General features: G+C 44.6%; 1 protein-coding gene across 1 annotated transcript in view; it reads right to left on the bottom strand.

Moving 5' to 3' along the window:
• Nucleotides 1-2,480: 2,480 nt before the first annotated feature.
• CCDC3 (coiled-coil domain containing 3) overlaps nt 2,481-18,667 on the bottom strand; it is an 88,095-nt gene continuing 71,908 nt past the window's right edge. The window contains exon 3 of the mRNA XM_045858246.1: nt 2,481-4,486. Coding sequence (XP_045714202.1) covers nt 4,211-4,486 — 276 coding nt within the window. The 3' untranslated portion in view covers nt 2,481-4,210. The remainder of the gene's footprint in view (nt 4,487-18,667) is intronic.

Consider the following 18,667-nt stretch of genomic DNA (forward strand, 5'->3'; position numbering starts at 1 on the left):
AGGTGCCTGCTGAGTGAGAAGCCTGCAGCTCGAACTATGCAAATAGACCTCCTCAGGGAAAGACTGGGAGATGGGCATTGAGCCCTGGGGGGATGGGCAGAAAGAACTTCTTTGTTTGGTATGGCCCTGCGGGAGTCCTGAGTGGAAGCCCCATTGGCTACCAGAGCCATGTGATCTGGAGACCCATCTGAATCACAGAGGAGTGTACAAGTTCCATCCGAGGAGATACTGGTGACTTGGAGCAGTCTAGAGGGAGAGGGCAGAGAAGGTGTCCACTGGTTTTCTGGGTCCGGGGAAGACTTCAGCAAGCCCTAGAAGTGTGCTAATTTAGAAGCCTGGCCTGGCCCTCGGGCAGCAGCTGTCAAAGTGTGCTGATAGTCCTCATTCAGGAAAAGACAGAAACAGGTGTGTTTTTTCTGCCCCTACACACTGATCCTGGGGCAACAGCTTCCTCTGGGTAGTTTGCTCTAGTCTTGTGGTCTCCTGGATGCAAACTCCATTGGCTTTCAGGGCTAGATGTTTTGGGGCTCATCCTTTGGGTGAAAGTTTTAAAAGTTGGGGGCTAAGTGTGGGGTTTATTGCCAGAGTGTATCTCAGTCTTTCCTACTCATTTCGAGTATTGTCTTGTTCACCAGACAAATGAGAGGCACTCAGCTAGTTTCTGAATGTCTTTTAGAGGAAATTGCTCTCTGTGCAGCTTTTCATTCAGGTATGTCTATGGGAGGGGCAGAATTCAGGAGCCTTCTATGTCACCATCTGTGAAGACCACCTCAATACTTTCCAAATTGCCCTGGTTGGTGTAGCTCAATAGATTGAGCAAGGGCCTGCAAACCAAAGGATCGTGGTTCGATTCCTAGTCAGGGCACACGCCTGGGTTGCAGGCCAGTTCCCAGCAGGGGATGCACGAAAGTCAACCATACATTGATATTTCTCTCCCTCTCTCCTTCCCTTCCCCTCTAAAGATAAGTAAATAAAATTTAAGAAAAAAATACTTTCCAAATTATGTTTGTTTGTTTTTCGGTCCAAGGATGAGCAGATCTGAGCTTGGCTGGGTAGGTAATGGCAGAAGTCCCCAGTGAGGAAAAAAAACGTATGATAGAAGAGGGAACTCTGGTGGAGCCTGGTGTGGAGAGAAGCAATATGAACTCGAGGTAACATAGGGAGGTGTTGACCCCAGATGTGGGAAGTAGCGAGATCCTTCCTTTGAGGTGGGAGAAAGAAGTGTGAGTGACATGCTAGGAAGTTGAGGACACACATTTCTCATGGACTGTATTTTCTCAGTAAATATAGTGGAGGAACAGATATCTACTGATTATGAAAGAGAAGGAGGTGGCTCAGAAATAAAATGAGAAGCAATTCAAAAAGAGGCTGAAGTTTATGGTAAAGATTAATAAGAAAATTAGAGTCCCACCAAATATTTTTATTTCTCACTCACGTTGGACCTTTCTGGTGAGCATTTATGATAAAAATTATTGTAAGTCACATCTTTTGAGTGCTTGTGGAGTGTCAGGCACCCTGCCAGGAATACTGAATAATTTCAGTATTCTTAACAGTCTTTGAGGCAGGTGTGATTATTATCCCCACTTCACAGATGAGTAAGTATAAAAAGAGAAGTGAAGCTGGCGTTGAACCTTGACTAGCCACCTGTACCAGTTGTGTGCATTGGATGATTTATTTAATCCCTTGAAGCCCCAGATTCCTCTTGGAGAATGGAAATCGGGGGCACTATTTTATAGAATTGTGATGTGTGTGAAAGAGCCTCGCACAAGCTGGGTGCTCGATTGTTTTTAAAGCAGCGTGGAAAGTGGACTGATGCCAGGCCAACAGTTGGTTCGGTCATTGTGATCTGAGTTCGTGTTCTCTCTCCCCGAAGGAGGGTGGGGCCCTGAGAGAATCCCTGTTAACTTCTGTTTCCAGGCAGGTGCCATAGCGTGACGCAGCCTAGTGCTGCACCCTAAAAACAGGAGCTACAGCAATAGAAACAGTGGCCTTAACTGAAGCCACCGAAGGTGTTCACATTCACACACCATGGTGAGGCCCAAGAAACCTCTTCCCCACACTAGGTGTGGCGCACATGCTACCAGCTTGTGACTCTTGGGGACTCTATTTAAAAAGATTCTAGATTCTATCTGCCTCTTGTTTATTATATGACTTTGGCCTGAACCATGGCCTGCACCTCAGAGATTGGGCTAGGAGAATTTGGCTGACATATATCAAGTTCTGGTGAGTGTTTATAGCTGGAATATTCTTGCATGAAAAAGTTCCTGCCAGTACAATAAACAAGTGGCAAGGACCGTGGTTAAGATGGCAACGCGGCAGATAACAGGGACCCAGGGAGTTAGTTCCCTTTGGCAATTGATCTGAGGGTGCGTTTGATGACACTGATTACTGAAGCTGCTGTCCCTCATGTGGGGCAGGCCAGGACAGCACTGTTTCTCTGCAGGTGTTGAGAGACGGACACGCAGAGAGAGACAGGGTCGCTTTATTGTTGTGGCTGAAATATTGCTCATATTTATTGAAAAGGGAGACATAGTGCAGATGTAGAGACCCAGCTCCCACATTCTTCCCACAGTGACTGTAAGTCACCCTTGGGCTTGTCATCCCTTCACCGAAAGCACAACCGCTCTGAGGGAATGTCCCCAGGAAGAGTAACCCAGAAGATGCCCCTCCACTGTACCCCACTGAAGCATGAACTAACAAAGTGCAGGTAGAAGCTTGGAAACGAAGAGCCCTCGAGCCAAAAGTTCCAGTGCCACTCAGTCCAAGACAGAGTCTGCCCCTGCGGCAGGAGCCTGCCATTGAGACTCAAGTGACACAAGGTCCAGTCCTCAGACTGGCTGCCAGTGGGATGGACACCTGACAGGAACTGCCACTTCTAATGGAGAAGACAGAACATTCCGGCCCTGTGGTGTCTTGGGTGGTCTGTGGGTAGCAGACCCCCCAGTGAAGGGCCAGAAGCTTCTATCTGGACAAGCAGGGAAGGGAAAGGTCATTATCTTCTACCATCAATAGAAGATCACCGACAGGACACTCAAATGACTTCTTAATGACACAACTGGGGCCTGATCACATGAGCCTAAGTCAAGAGCTCCAGCGTCAGGTATAGTGAACACTCTGCTCTTTTCTTGCAGGGCTGTCTTTAAAGGTTTCTTTCCCAAGGGGATGAAGTGTTTTACTTGGGTACAGGTGCAGTCAAGACAGGCAGACTGATGTACAAACGTTACTCCAGGGCAAGGTCCATCCCAGTGGGTGGAAAGCATCTGCATACAGCAGGAGGAGATGAGAACACCTGGAACAAGGCCTGCCTGGGAATGAGGTAAGGTCACCTGGTCCTCCTAGGTAAGGAGGTGTTTTTACAGAAGTCCAGAGTATTAGGGAAGCTCACCTTCAATTTGGAAAAGTGGGAAGAAATTACTGAGCAAACAATAAAAATTTAAAAGGGGCTGCAATGCTACTCAGGGTTTTCCCTTAGGAACATGGAGCGATAAAACATGGCAGGCCCATGAGGCTATGTCTCTCTTGATTAAAGTGAACCCTAGCTGTCACTTTCAGCTCTGGGCAGCTGGTATTGGAAATCAGGTATAAGGTATCTTTTTAATGGCCTGCTGCCCAACTCAGTTCCCTTACCTGTGCCGAGTTCATTAAGTCTTCACATGCCTCAGCTGGGAGAAAATGCTGGCTGGAGTAGGGACACCCTGCACCTGCTACTTACAGGCATCATTGGGAGCTTTGCAAGGCCACTGTCCTTCCAAAGATCTGGAAAATGAGACACTGGGCAGTTCCATGACTGAATTCAGGTCACTCCTCAAAACTAGTCATTCTAGAGCTCAGAGTTGAGGCTGCACTGCCGCCTCTTCTGAAATAAAGGCCAACCTCCTTGCAGTCTCATGTATCTAGAGAGTCTAAAGTGTCCTTTCCCCAGTATTTGCACTTTGCAGGCCAGTCCCAGAAACTGAGGACAGGCCCCAGGCAAGCACACAGCTTGCTTGATCCTGCTGCCTCTGGACTGCCAAGCACCATGTGTGGAGCTGGGCCAGGTAGGAGCAACGGGACCTGCCCTTTAGCCAACTAGACACTACCCAATGCAAAGTAAAAAACATCTTCTACAAGGTCTGGAATACATGCACGTTCAACATCACCATCATTTTCCACACCCTGGCGAGAGGCAAGGCACCCCAGCAGTGCTGGCTGTGGCACCTCGGGGTCCCCGCTATCCCCGCAGGTAGGTGCCGCGTGCGGGCTCCCGCTCCAGGGCGTTGATGTGCGGGATGGCTCCTGTGGTGGCTGCCAGCTTCTCACTGAGCTTCTGGTTGACCAGTTCCAGGTGGCGGCCGTTCTTCCGTGCCTGCCGCAGCGACCTCTTCACCTTCTTCACCCGGTCCCGGAGCTGCCTGTTCCGCTTCTCCAGGGTGGCCACCTTCTGCTGCAGTTTCTTGACATGGTCCTCCTCCTCAAACAGGGCCTTCTGCACCGACGAGCACATGAGCTGGGGACATAAATGCGGCGCAGGAAGAGGCAGGTGAGTTTTGGGAAGTCGGCCCAGGTCGGCATCCCAAACCCTGGCATCACCCACAGCCCGGACTCCAGGACAAGGGCACCCGTCAAGGCCCCTTTCTCACTCTGTGGCTCCTGCCCAGACCTCCGACCGAGCCTCTCTTTTGCTTTCTGTGTTTGGGGTCCTTGGTAATCTTGTTTTAAGAAGATATTCTAAATATTTGTCACTCCTATCAAAAAGGAAACAGGTTCAGGGAATTGAGAAGTAAAAGACCAAAACCCGAGACAAAAAAATGCACAAAGGATGTGGATAGTTCACAGGAAAGGTATTATAAACCTCTCAAATGTAGGAACAGCATCTCACCCTCTCTCATAGTAAGATAAATGCCAATCAAAGCCTCGATAAATTGCTATTTCTGACAAACTGAGCCCAGGTGTGGGGGATAGACACTCTCAGACTCTAGGTTTAGTATAAGCCGCTGTAGAAAGCAGTCCAGCTATATCTATTGAACAAAAGCATCACATACCCTTTGACCTAGTGATTCTGGGCTTTTTCTCATAGAAATACTCCCGTGTATGTGAACTGCCACAGGCAGAATATAGGACAGTGCTGCTTGTTATAGATATAAAAAGATTGAGAAGTGATGTTAGCATCATGGTAGCCTAAGATCCCCTTATTTTTTGTCCACCCTCCAAAACCAAAAATTTGTCATCCATCCATGAGCATAAGTGCATTTGTGGGAGCTGTGGGATTCAGTGACCATACACTGAGGGGCCCAGGAAGAGTCTTGCCCCCTATGCATCATCCAGACCTCGGTCCCAGTGTGCAGCCTGCAGTGCCCCGTGAACTGGCTCCAGCCCCTCTTAGGCAAAAGGCCTCGAAGTAGACATACAAATGGCCAACACGAATATCGCTAATCACCAAGGAAATGCAAATCAAAACCAGAATGAGGTGTCACCTTACCCGTTAGAATGGCTGTCATCAAAAAGATAAGAGGTAGCCTTATGGTACGGGATGGTGACATTGGCGGATCCTGAACCCACCTCCTCCCATGGACACAACCGAATCTGCAGCTACATACAGAACAGCTTCCTATGAAGGAAACCCAGTCACTAGGTGAGTGACTCCCACACACTGGGCAAATGAGAAAAAACCCCGCGTGGAAATGGGAAGGAGAGGCTAAGACAGAAGCTTGTCATAAAGCCCGGGTATGACCCACAGGCAGGCGGGGACTCAGCTCCCAGCTTCTCCCTGAGGAGTGAAGGGTTTGAACCACGCGCTGGGGACTCCAACTTTTCAGACCTGCACCTGAGAGATGGATCCCCACGGAGAGCCAGTGGGGCTGTGTCCACAAGGCTACAGCAAACTGAGAAACAGTTCTTACAGGACTCAACCACGGACTCCCCAGCCCAGGCGGCAGACTGAAAAGCACCCAGTCCTTCTGTGATGAGGCCTATTTGCTTTTAAACCTTCAGCCTGAGAGACTAAGTGCACATCTAGAGGCCTACTGCAGTATTCTGCAAATCCTGTGGACTTGGCCTCTGCCTTGCTCCAGGTACCACCCAGAAAGGAGCTTGTGCACACACCTGGTGCCCCAGCGGTGGTGGCTGTGCTCAGGGAACACCCCCTGATCCCTTGGTTCTGGGCCAGCAGGACTCACTGTTGCAGATCCCATAGGACTGTAAAAGTAGGGAAATAGTCTTAACCAGCTACCCCCTCAGGGCACAGTGGGGGTAATGCTGCAGCTACAGGTTGAAATCCCTGTGACCTGGAACAGTGAGAACCCAGGGCCAGAGCATATCAAGAAGCACACACATTAAGAAGTCATGGGTGACCCAGCTTCTTTTCCGGGACACCCTCCTGAATTGTTATGCCAGCAAAATGGAAAATTATGACAGGGAGAATAACATACCTTTCAAGATTTTTTAAAAATTTATTTTGGAGAAAGAAACATTGATTTCTTGTTCTACTTATTTATTCACTCATTGGTTGCTTCTTATATGTGCCCTGACTTGGGATCAAACCTGCAACCTTGTCTTATCAGGATGACACTCTAACCAACCAAGCTACCCGGCCAGGGCCAAGATGATGTTTGTTGTTGGTAATGCTTACAGACATCTTCCTTCCGATATCAAATCCAAACAATGGAACAAGGAGTTATAGCAGCGTTTAAACCCTACTGCTGAGGAAGACCTCTGCCCGGGCCATTGCTGCAACAGGACGACACAGATGCAGCTCTGGAAGGACCACAACCTCTGTAACTGATTGAAGACCCCTGCTTGGGCTTGAGGTGACCTGACCAAAGAGTGTACAGATGGCATCTGAGGTTCATCCATGACCTCAAAGGATGGGCCAAGATGGAGGAGCCTGCAAAAACCAACAAGGCTATGGGTGAGGATGACATCGAGGAGCCCTAGGGCTGGTTCCTGAGGACTTCACTGAGAAATTGTTGGAAAAGGAACACGTAACTGAAGAAAAGGCAAGAGGAAAGGAAACTGCAAGAGAAGAAAAAGAACCACTCCCAAGAAAACTCACAGTGAATGGCTTAGCAGAAGCTTTAGCAGACCTCAAAGGAGCTCCTTAAAAACTTTGAAAACATGCCCCCCCAACACCAAAAGGTTTTCATTAACGGAATGTCCACGTTGCATTATGCATGATGAAAATCTACACTGAGAAAAGGAAACCAAGCAAACCACCATGGACCTATTTCTGAAAAGAGTGACTGATCCTCCAGAAGAGCTGCAGGCGGGTCCTTCAGCAGGTGTTCCAGAAAGAGGCCCTGCTGTCGAAGGAGACGACGGCTCCACATGTTACTGCACTTGGCGCCCTTCCAGGGGGACAACACATGAGTGTGAGAGGCAGTGAGTGACACTGAAGCTCCTGACCCTGTGCAGGCCATGCTAATGTGCAGGCATCTTAGTTCTTGACAAAAAAGTTTTCATAGGAAGAAGCTTATAGAATAAAGATACAAAGAAAAAGATACAAAGAAAATATTTTGTAGCGCTGTACCAATGTCTTTGTTTTAAGATAAGTGTTAATACATGAGTCAAGTAAAAAAATTAAAGTTTATAAAGTAAAAAATTACCATCCTGTAGGCCCCCATCATGGTCAGTGTGCTATACAGGCATGCCATTTTTTCTTTTATACTGTATTTTACTGTAGCTCTTCTGTGTGTAGATATGTTTAGACACACAAATATTTACTACTGTGCTACAGTTGTCTATGGTGTTCGATGCATTAACATGCTGCACAGGCTTGGAGCTTCAGAAGTAGCAGGCATACAGCCTAGGTGTGTGGCGCAGGCTGCACCACCTAGGCCTGTGTAGGTGCACTCTACGATGTTTGCACTGTGACAAAACTGCCTAATGACACATCTCGCAGAATGTATCCCTGTCCTCAAGTGATGCCCAACTGTACTAAGGTGGCAGCTGAATCACATGTAAAGCCATTCTGAAGGTTAAAAGATTAAAAAGCAGTAAAAATGGCTATATCTACAATAGTGTGTTAATGGATACATAGATGTAAACTGTGATTTCAAAAACATAATACATCCAACAGAGAAGTTACAAAACAGCCAGAAAACAATCAATAAGATGGCAATATGAACATACGTATCAGTAACTACTTGGAGTGTAAATGAAGTAAATTCTCCTAAGGACACTAAATGGCTGAGTGGATTTAAAAAAAAAGATCCAACTATATGCTGGCTACAAGAAATGCAGATCAGCTTTAAGGACATAGAGAATGCAAGGGAATGGAAAAAGACATTCCATGCAGATGGAAACCAGAATAAAGCTGACGTAGCTACACTTACATCAGACAAAATAGACTTTCCAACAAAAACAGAGAAAAGCATTAAATAATGTAAAGGGATTGATCCAACAAGAGGATATAACTTTTGTAAACATGCACACAATATAGGAACACCTAGAGATACAGGAGTGGGCAATAGTAGGTTTAAAGTTGGAATACTAATAAATAATACAAGATAAACTCTGTGTTTCATGAGGTCATAACTGCAAACCTGCTGTAGCCCACCCCTGTATAGGGCAGGGACAGATAGAAATATAATGATAGTAGGGGAGTTTAATACCCTGCATTGATCAATGTATGAATCATCCAGACAAAAGATCTATAAGTCAACATTGGTCTCGACATTAGACTAGATGGACTTAAATGACATATCTTAAATATTCCATTCAAAAGCCAGAGCATACACATTCTTCTTAAGTACACATGGAACATTCTCCAGAACAGATCATATGGTGGGCCACAAAACAAGTCTTAGTAAATTTAAGAAGATTGGACTCACATCAAGCATCTTTTCTACCCACAATGATATATGGAACTATTAGAAATTAAGTAGAAGAAGAAAACGGAAAATTCATGAATACGAGGTGATTAAACAACATGCTAATGAATAACCAATGGGCCAAAGAATAAATCCAGAGAGAAATTAAAATATACCTTGAGACCAATGCAGAAGGAAACACAACAAACTTACACTTGTGAAATGCAGCAAAAGCAGTTCTGAGGAAGTTCACAGTGAAATGTACCTACATCAAGGACAAGAAATACCTCCTATAAATAACCTAACTTTATACGTCAAGAAACTAGAAATAGAAGAACAAACTAAGCCCAGAGTTAGTAGAAGGAAAAATAAAAATCAGAAAAGAAATAAATGAAATAGAGATTTAAACAATAGAAAAGATCAGTAAAACTAAGAGCTTTTTGAAAAGATAAAACTTTACCTAAAATTAACAAAAGCAAAAGAGAGGGGAACTCAAAAAATAAAATCAGAAATGAAAGAGGAGATGTTATAATTGACACCACAGAAATACAATGGATCCTAACAGACTACTATGAACAATTTCATGCCAACAAGTTGGACAACCTAGAAGAAATGGGCAGATTCCTAAATATACAACCTAGAAAGACTGACTCGTGAAGAAATAAAAACCTGAATAGACCAATTACTAGTAAGGAGATTAAAATAGAAATCAAAAACCTCCCAAGCAGTTAAATTCCATTACCAGACAGCTTCACTGGTAGATTCTACCAAACATTTAAAGAAGTAATACCCGTCCTCCTTAAACTCTTGCAAAAAAAAAAAAAAGAAAGAAAAAGAAAAAGAAAAGGGAACACTTCCAGACTCATTTACAAGGGAGGACCCAAAAATCCTGGAACTTATTTAAAAAATGTGTATTCTTACATGTTTAAACTTCATTCACCTTCAAAGTATTCTCCATTTGATGCAATACACCTATTGAGATGCTTTTCCCACTGTTCAAAACAATTTTTGAACTCTTCTATTTTGGTGCTTTGAAATCCTTCTGCCGTTTTTTGTTTCACCTCTTCTACCTCTTCACCTTTCACCTCTTCAACAAAATGTTTCCCTTTGAGGACTTTTTTCTTCCAGGAAAACAAAAATTCACTCAGGGTGAGGTTGGGCGAACAGGGAGGGTGGGGTATGGGGGTCATGCTGGTTTTGGTCAAAAACTGCTGAACACTCAGCACAATGTGGGCAGGTGCACTCACTAGTCACCCATCATGAAATGAGCAAACGCATTGAAAGGGTCTTCAAATAAATTCACTGAAGTCAAATTCTGCCTCTCACAACAAGGACAGCTGGTACAGTGATACAGATGGATTCCTATAACACTCACTGAGTGGGGGAAGCCTGCACTACAAAAGGCCCACCCTCCAAAAGATAATTCCAGGTTTGGCGGGGGGAGGCCCTGCCTCATACAAGGCCAGCATTACCCTGATACCAGACAAAAGTGACATAAGAAAATTACAGGCTAATACCTCTGGTGAATACAGATGTAAAAATCTTCAACAAAATATTAGCAAACAGAATTCAGCAATTCATGAAAAGGATCATACACCCTGATAAGTAGGGTTTATTCCAGGGATACAACAATGTTTCAACATCTGTGAATCAATCAAGGTGATACACTACATAAACAAAAGATAAAAATCATATGATTACCTCAATAGTTGTAGAATAAACATTTGACAAAACTGAACATTTATGATAAAAATTGTCAACAAAATGAGTAGAGGGAACGAATATACCTCAACATATTAATAACAAGGGCCATATATCACAAGCCCAGAGCTAACATCACACTTGATGGTGAGAAGCTGAAAGCTCTTCCTCTGATCGGGAACATGACAAGGATGCCCTCTCTTGCACTTTTATTCAACATAGTACTGGAATTCCTAGCCAGAGAGCAGTTAGGAAAGAAAAAGAAAGAAAAGGCATTCACATTCAAAAGGAAGAAATAAGACTGACTATTTACAGATGGCATGATACTAGACAGAGAAAACCCAAAAGATGCCACCAGAAACTTAAAATTAATTCAGTACACAGTTGCAGAATACAAACCAAGAAGGTTAAAGATCTCTACACTAAAAACTATAAAATGTTGATTAAAGAAATTGAAGACAAATAAATGAAAGGCTATTTCATGCTCATGGACTGGAAAAATGATTGTTTAAATAGCCATACTGCTCAAAGTGATCTACAAATTCAAAACAATTCCTATCAAAATTCCAATGGTATTTTTTCACAAAGCTAGAACAAACAATTCTAAAATTGGTACAGAACCACAAAAGACCTTAAATATCCAAAGTAATTTTTAGCAAGAACAAAGTTGGAGGCATCATATGCCCTAATTTCAAACTATATTATAAAGCTACAGTAATCAAAACAGTATGGTATTAGCATAAAAAACAGACACATAGATCAATGGAACAAAATAGAGAGCCCAGAAATAAACCCACACATTTAAGGTCAAACAATTTATGACAAAGGAGCCAAGAATATATAATAGGGAAGGATAGTCTCTTAAAAAAAAATGGTGGGAAAACTGGACAGCTACATGCAAAAGAATGAAACTTAACCACTATCTTACACTATACACAAAACTCAACATGGATTAAAGGCTTGAATGTAAGACATGAAGCCAAATCCTAAAATAAAACATAGGCAGTAAGTTCCTTGCCATCAGCCTTGGTGATAATTTTTTGAATTTGGCAAAGGAAGAAAAGAAACCAACATTTGGACTACACCAAACTAAAACTGCGCAGCAAAAGAAACCATCAACAAAGGGACAAGATGATGTATGGAATGGGAAAATATTTTTGTAAGCTACATATCTGATAAGGTTAATATTTAAAACCTATAAAGAGCTCCTATAACTCAATAGCAAAAACAAAGCAAAACAAATAATCCAATTAAAAAATGGGAATAGGACCTGAATAGACATCTCTACGAAGATATACTGAAGTCCAACAAGTATATGAAAAGATGCTCAACATTACTAGCCATTAGAGAAATGCAAATTAAACCACAATAAGACATCACCTCACACCCTTTAAAATGGCTATTATCAAAAAGAGGAGATAAATTTTGGTAAAGATGTGTAGAAAAGGGAACCTTTATGCACTATTGGTAGGAATGTAAATTGGTCCAGCCACTATGCAACAGTATGGAAGTTTCTCAAAAAATTAGAAATAGAAATAGCATATGATCCAGCGATCTCACTTCTGGGTACTTATCCAAAAGAAATGAAAACAAGCCCTGTCTGGTGTGGCTCAGTGGATTAAGCACAGGCTTATGAACCAAAGGGTCGCTGGTTCAATTCCCAGTCAGAGCATATGCCTGGATTGTGGGCCAGGTCCCCAGTAAGGGGTGCATGAGGGGCAACCACACATTGATATTTCTCTCCCTCTCTTTCTCCTTCCCTTTCTCTAATAAATAAAATCTTAAAAAAAAAAAAAGATCACAAAGACATCTGCATTCTCAAGTTCATTGCATTAGTCACAATTGCCAAGATGTATAAACAGCCTTAGTGTCTGTCAACAGATGAATGGATTAGGGTGTGTGTGTATGTATTTGAATGTGTGTACATACATATATTCAGCCATGGGAAAGAGGCAAATCCTGTCATTGGAGTTTGCAACAACATAAATGGACCTTAAAGGCATTATGCTAAATGAAATAAGTCAGACAGAGAAGGACAAGTACTGTATTATGTCATTTATATGTAGAATCTTTAAAAAGCTAAACTCATAGAAATAGAATAATGGTTGCCAGGGGTGGGGGAAGTGGGGAGATGTTGGCCTAATTTACAAACTTTGAGTATCAGATGAAAAGTTCGGGCATCTAATAATGTGCAGGGTGTCCAACCCACAGCCCGTGGGCCGCATGCGGCTCAGGATGGCTGTGAATGTGGCCCAATACAAAGTTGTAAACTTACTTAAATGTTATGATGTTTTTGTGTGGTGACACGTCACAGTGTATTTAGTGTGTGGCTCAAGACAACAACTCTTCTTCCAGTGTGGCCCAGAGACGCCAAAAGGTTGGACACCCCGATGCAGCATGGTGATTACAGATAACAACACTGTATTACCTACTGGAATGTTTCTGAGACAGTAAGTCATCAGTGTTCTCACCACAAAAAGGAAATGGTTAACTCTGTGACAGGAGGGAGGTGTTAGCTAATGCTCAGGTGGTAATCATTTTGTAAATGTATCAAATCAACACATTGTACACCTTAAACTTATACACCATTATATGTCAATTATATCTCAGTTAAGCTAGGGGAAAATGCAAACAATCTAAAAATGCTTAGCAAGAGAGATCTGGTTCAACAAATTACAGTAAACCCACACAATAAAACACCTGCCATCTTTAAAAGAACGAGGCAGTTTCCTGTGAGTGTCACTGTAGTAATATCTCGGGTAGGTTGTTAGTAGGAAACCAAGGTGCAGGGCAGTGTGGACTGTGAGACACAAGAATATAAAATGTAGACTCTGTATGCATATGCTGTCTTTGGGAAAATATATTAAAAACTGGAAAGGATGGCTGTGTCCAGAGGGGACAGGGGTGAGATTTATGCGTACCCTTTTGTAATTTCTGAGTTATGTGTTGCATATTTATTTTTAAAATATTCTCATCTCCCAACTCCCTTCTCCTACCCATTCTACATGCTACTATCAAGAATATACTTTCTAAAGTAAGGCCTGAGCTGCCAGTCACCTCTGCTTAGAATTATCCATCGGCCCCCAACATACGCCCTGCGATGCAGCGCAGTGATGACGAGTCACCTGCACTGGTTTCCCATCCTTAAGCTCACAATAGTGGGATCTCTGCTGCACCTGCCAGACCCCCCTCCACCCCCACCAGGGACTAAAGGAGTTGTTCCCCCAGATTCTTGCAGTGTTGACAGCCCTCAGCTGAGCCTCCCTCCAGAAACTGCCACTGACTCAAGGGAGCTGCCTCACTCCCATCACTCCTCATTCCCCAGGGTGCCCACACCCAGTGACTGGTTGGTTAACACAAGGGTATGGACACCAGGGCACGCCCAGCCTCCGAGCACACCTGGGGTAGGCTATGGCCTTCGAAAGGCTGCATTTTGTGAGACTGCATTGCAGTCCAGCTTTTCCCTCTGCCCAGTCCCATTCTTCCTCTCCTTCCATTCGCGTCCTCAGGTGTTGATCCGAGGAGTTCTCAATAAAAAACCTCCTACATATGCATAGAATCACTCAGCTCAGTCTGCATCCCAGAGAACCCAGCTGGCAGCACTCACAGTCCTCACCTGTGCAAGGGGAGAATCGGGGCACCCTCTTACAGGGCTGTGTCGAGGACTTAATGAGTTTAAGTGGTGATGCTCGGAACCGTACCGTGTTGGTGTTTGAACATGTCTCTCCAAAACTCATATGTTGCAATCCTAATGTCCAATGTGATGGTATTTGGAAGTGGGCCTTCAAGAGGTCATTAGGTCTTGAGGACAGAACCCTCATGAGTGAGATTAAGGTACCCATGAAGGAGCCCACAGCACTCCCTTGCCCCTCTGCCACACAAAGATAAGAAGTCTGAGACCTAGAAGAAGGCCCTTACCCCACCATGCTGGCACCTGGATCTTGAACTGCGAGTCTCTAGCTCTGTGAAAAAATAGATTGTGTTTATAAGCCACCCAACCTGTGTTAGGGCCACCCAAATGGACTAAGACGTAGTAAATGATCTCCAGGTGTTAGTTATTAGTATGGGATCTTCTAAAACCCTTAACCTTTGTAATCAGACCTGGCCTGCACCTCCAGTCTTATTTTCCATCCTGTTCCCCACTTTATGCGCAAGACAACCCAACTCCTGGCTGTTGCCCAGCACATCCAGTTCTTCCCCATCCTGGGCCTCTGCCACAGCCCTCCTCCCTCCTGGAAGGCTGGCTCCCTCACCTCTATCTGGCAGTGCTATCACCGTGCTGCGGGGTCCTCCGTACCACTGCCCACGGGGCCTTCAGCTGTACATCACGCTTCCTGCTCCCATGTCTCCTTAGTGCCCCTGTAGCTGTTCGTCCAGCACGTACCAAGCGCAGCGCAGCACCGGCGTGCACTCACTGCCCTGTCAGGTTGCAGACTCCTGAGGGCCAGCTCGACCTTGCTCTTTGTAGCCTTGTTGCCCTGGCCACTTTAGGCATACAAGACAAAATCTGAATCAAGGTAAGTGTTCCAAAAATACCTGTCATTTAATAAAGAGCTTTGGCCTCCTGGGGCTTCCACTGTTCTGGGGGAGACCATGTGCGCAACACTGCCCTCTTCTGGCCAAAGAATCCCCTCAAAAAAAGAGGTGGGCAGGGAGACTCTGGAGAATTCATTATAGTTGACCCCTGAACAGAGCAGGAGTTAGGGACACCAACTCCTGTGCAGCTGAAAATCTGCATATAACTTTTGACTCCCCCAAAACTTAGTTGTCTTGTGGTATCCCCAAGTCCCTATATAACATGGCATAGAACGATGAGTACAGTGGGCCCTCCACACCTGTGGTTTCCCAAATGCAGATGCAAATAGCACAGGCATTTACTCATTTTAAATCTGCATATAACTGGGCCTGTGTGGTTCAAACCCATGCTGTTCAAGGCTCAGCTGTGTTTATCTGTATAACTGAGGGTTTAACAGGGCCAAGTACCAGGCCAAGCACTTTTTATCCACTCATTAAGTCATAGCCTTTCTAAGAGTTACAATAGATTCTTCAACTGAAAATGGGATGAGGACTTCTGGCCAAGATGGAGGCATAGGTAGACGCACCATACCTCCATGCACAACCAAGATTGGAACAACAATTTAGAGGCAGAATAACATCCAGAACTGACAAAATTTATCTGAATGGAAGTCGGACAGCCAAGAAGTTGAAATAGACCTGTTCATCCAAAACGGTAGGAGGGGCGGAGACAAGCAGCCAGGCACGGATCGTGGCACGGAGAGCAGAGAGTTGGGCACATAAGGCATCCAGGGGGGCGTGAAAGGCATCTGGGGCACGCAAGATCGCAGTGGGTGGACCCTGAGTATGCAAGTGGCAGCTGGCAGACCCAGTGAGGAGGCGATTGTGGAGCAGGGCAGAGCGAGCAACCCAGGAATCCAGAGAAGGGACTGAGGTCCCACAGAGAACGGAGCAACCACCATTATTCCCTCCCAACCCCACCCCCACATACAACGTCACAATCTAGTGACTGAGGTGCCCAGCCCTGATGAACACCTAAGGCTCTGCCCCTCACTGTAACAGGAGCAACCAGACCAAAAAGAGAGAGATGGCTCAAACAGAAGAACAAATCAATGCCCCAGAACTCATCCTTTTAAGCGACCAAGAGATAGCAAACCTATCAGATGCACAGTTCAAAACACTGGTGATCAGGAAGCTCACAGAATTGGTTGATTTTGGTCACAAATTACATGAACAAATGCAGGTTACCATACAAGAAATGAAGGAAAATGTACAGGGAACCAATAGTGATGGGAAAGAAACTGGGACTCAAAACAATAGAGTGGACCAGAAGGAAGAAAGAAACAACCAAACAGGAAAGAATGGAGAAATAAGAATTCAAAAAAAAAAATGAGGAGAAGCTTAGGAACTTCCAGGACATCTTTAAACGTTCCAACATCCGAATTATAGGGGTACCAGAAGGGGGAGAGGAAGAGCAACAGATTGAAGACGCATTTGAACAAATAATAAAGGAGAACTTCCCCATTCTGACAAAGGAAATAGACTTCCAGGAAGTCCAGGAAGCTCAGAGAGTCCCAAAGAAGTTGGACCCAAGAAGAAACACATCAAGGCACATCATAATTACATTAGCCAAGGTAAAAATGAAGGAGAGAATCCTAGAAGCAGCAAGAGATAAGGGGACAGTAACCTACAAAGGAGTTCCCATCAGACTGTCAGCTGATTTCTCAAAAGAGACCTTGCAGGCAAGAAGGGGCTGGAAAGAAGTATTCCAAGTCATGAAAGGCAAGGACCTATATCCAAGATTGCTCTATCCAGCAAAGCTTTCATTTAGAATGGAAGGGCAAATAAAGTGCTTCTCAGATAAGGTCAAGTTAAAGGAGTTCATCATCACCAAGCCCTTATTTTATGAAATGTTAAAGGGACTTATCTAAGAAAAAGAAGATAAAAAAAACATGTATAATAAAAGGACAGCAAACTCACAATTGTTAACAACCACGCCGCAAACAACTAGAACAGGAACAGAACCACAGAAATGGAGATCACATAGAGGGTTAGCAACAGGGGAGTGGAAGGAGGAGACCATGTGAAAAGGTACAGAGAATAAGTAGCTTAGATAGTAGGTAGAAAATAGACAGGGGGAGGGTAAAAATAGAATGAGATATGTAGAAGCTAAAGAAGTTATAAGTATGACACATGAACATGAACTAAAGGGGGGGACGTGGGTGGGAGAGGGTGTACAGGGTGGAGGGGAGAGAAGGGGGAAATGGGACAACTGTAATAGCATAATCAATAAACTATATTAAAAAAATTTTAAAAATGGGATGAAAGTCCAAGCAAGGTCTATTAAAACAAGAGGACCAGGTTTTCTCATGGCTGTTAGTTCGAAGTTTGGACAGAATTCAGTATGCTGGAACCCACAACAAAGAGAGGTTTAAGTCATGTTTTATAATGCCCTCCAAAGGCTGCCCTCCAAAGTATTTTTAAACAATATACAAGCAAACAGTGGGATGCAACAAGATATGTACCCTTGGTGGGACATTAGTGGTCACTTCTGAGACTTCAGCACTCTTCATAAGCATCCCTTAGAGTCCAAGGGGCCAGCTATTCCCTAGTCTGGTGAAGCAAGAGGAAGACTACCTTAATGACCACCTCAAGAAACCTGGGGGAGAAGAAAAGGACGCCTGGAAGTGTGTGGGGATGGGAGGGGGTGCTGGGTGGTGGCAGGGCTGTAGTTATTAATTTGAGATGGGTGGGAGGATAGGGACCTTGGGGTGTTTGTCATTCTTGACCCCCACAGCCTCTCTGTGACATGGGTGAGGTTTGAATAGCAGCAGAAAGATACAGAAGGACTCTTAATAACTTGCCCAATGTCACCAACAGTACAGCTGTGACCCAAGCAGAAGGTGACCCTTAACCAAGCAGAAGGTCTTGATCTCTGCAGGAAAGTGGTCTATGTCACCAAGTAGGGAGACTCTAGGCCCCATCATATGATGAAGCCACTGCCAACAGTGTCTCACAGAGGCCCCCCAAATCCTGGCCACACCTCAAAAGAAAATTCCTTTTCATCAAGAAAGCAATTTCTACCCAAGAGCTGTGCTTTCAGATATGTGTGTGTCTTTAAGAAACTGTCCTTTCTCTGGAATAGTTTCCAAATGTCATTGATGTCTTTAGAAAACTGCTTTTTAAAAATGCATAAAGTGTCAAGACACATTATTTGCTTATTTAGCTTTGCGGTATTTTTTGTGAGCCGAGAAGAGGAGGTGGGAAGGCCCGGCCCAGCTGGAACAGGTACTGCCACACTTTCCCTGAAGAAGAACCAAAGAAAAACAAATGATCTAGCATTCTGGCCCCGAGATAACAGATTCCTAGGGCACACCCCTCCTTTGGCCTGCATCACACTGACCCTGAGGGGCTAAGCAGGAGAAAGCACCGCAGGCAGGGGTGTGCGTGGGGCGCAGCGCCCAGCCTTCGCCTGTGGTTCATTTCTCCCAGAAAGCTCCGCACAACCAATAGGAGCCTGCCGCCCAGCGGAGGAGCGGGCAGTCACCGGGGAGCCTGCTCGCCTGTTCTTGGGAAGGCAAAATGTAGACTGGGACAACCATTCTTTTTCTTTTTGAAATAATACCTTTTAAAACTAAGCAACACGTTTATTGTAGAAGACTTTT

This window comes from Phyllostomus hastatus, unplaced genomic scaffold, assembly GCF_019186645.2.
Source record: "Phyllostomus hastatus isolate PE091 unplaced genomic scaffold, TTU_PhHast_1.1 phas_scaffold_1674, whole genome shotgun sequence".
Taxonomy (NCBI): domain Eukaryota; kingdom Metazoa; phylum Chordata; class Mammalia; order Chiroptera; family Phyllostomidae; genus Phyllostomus; species Phyllostomus hastatus.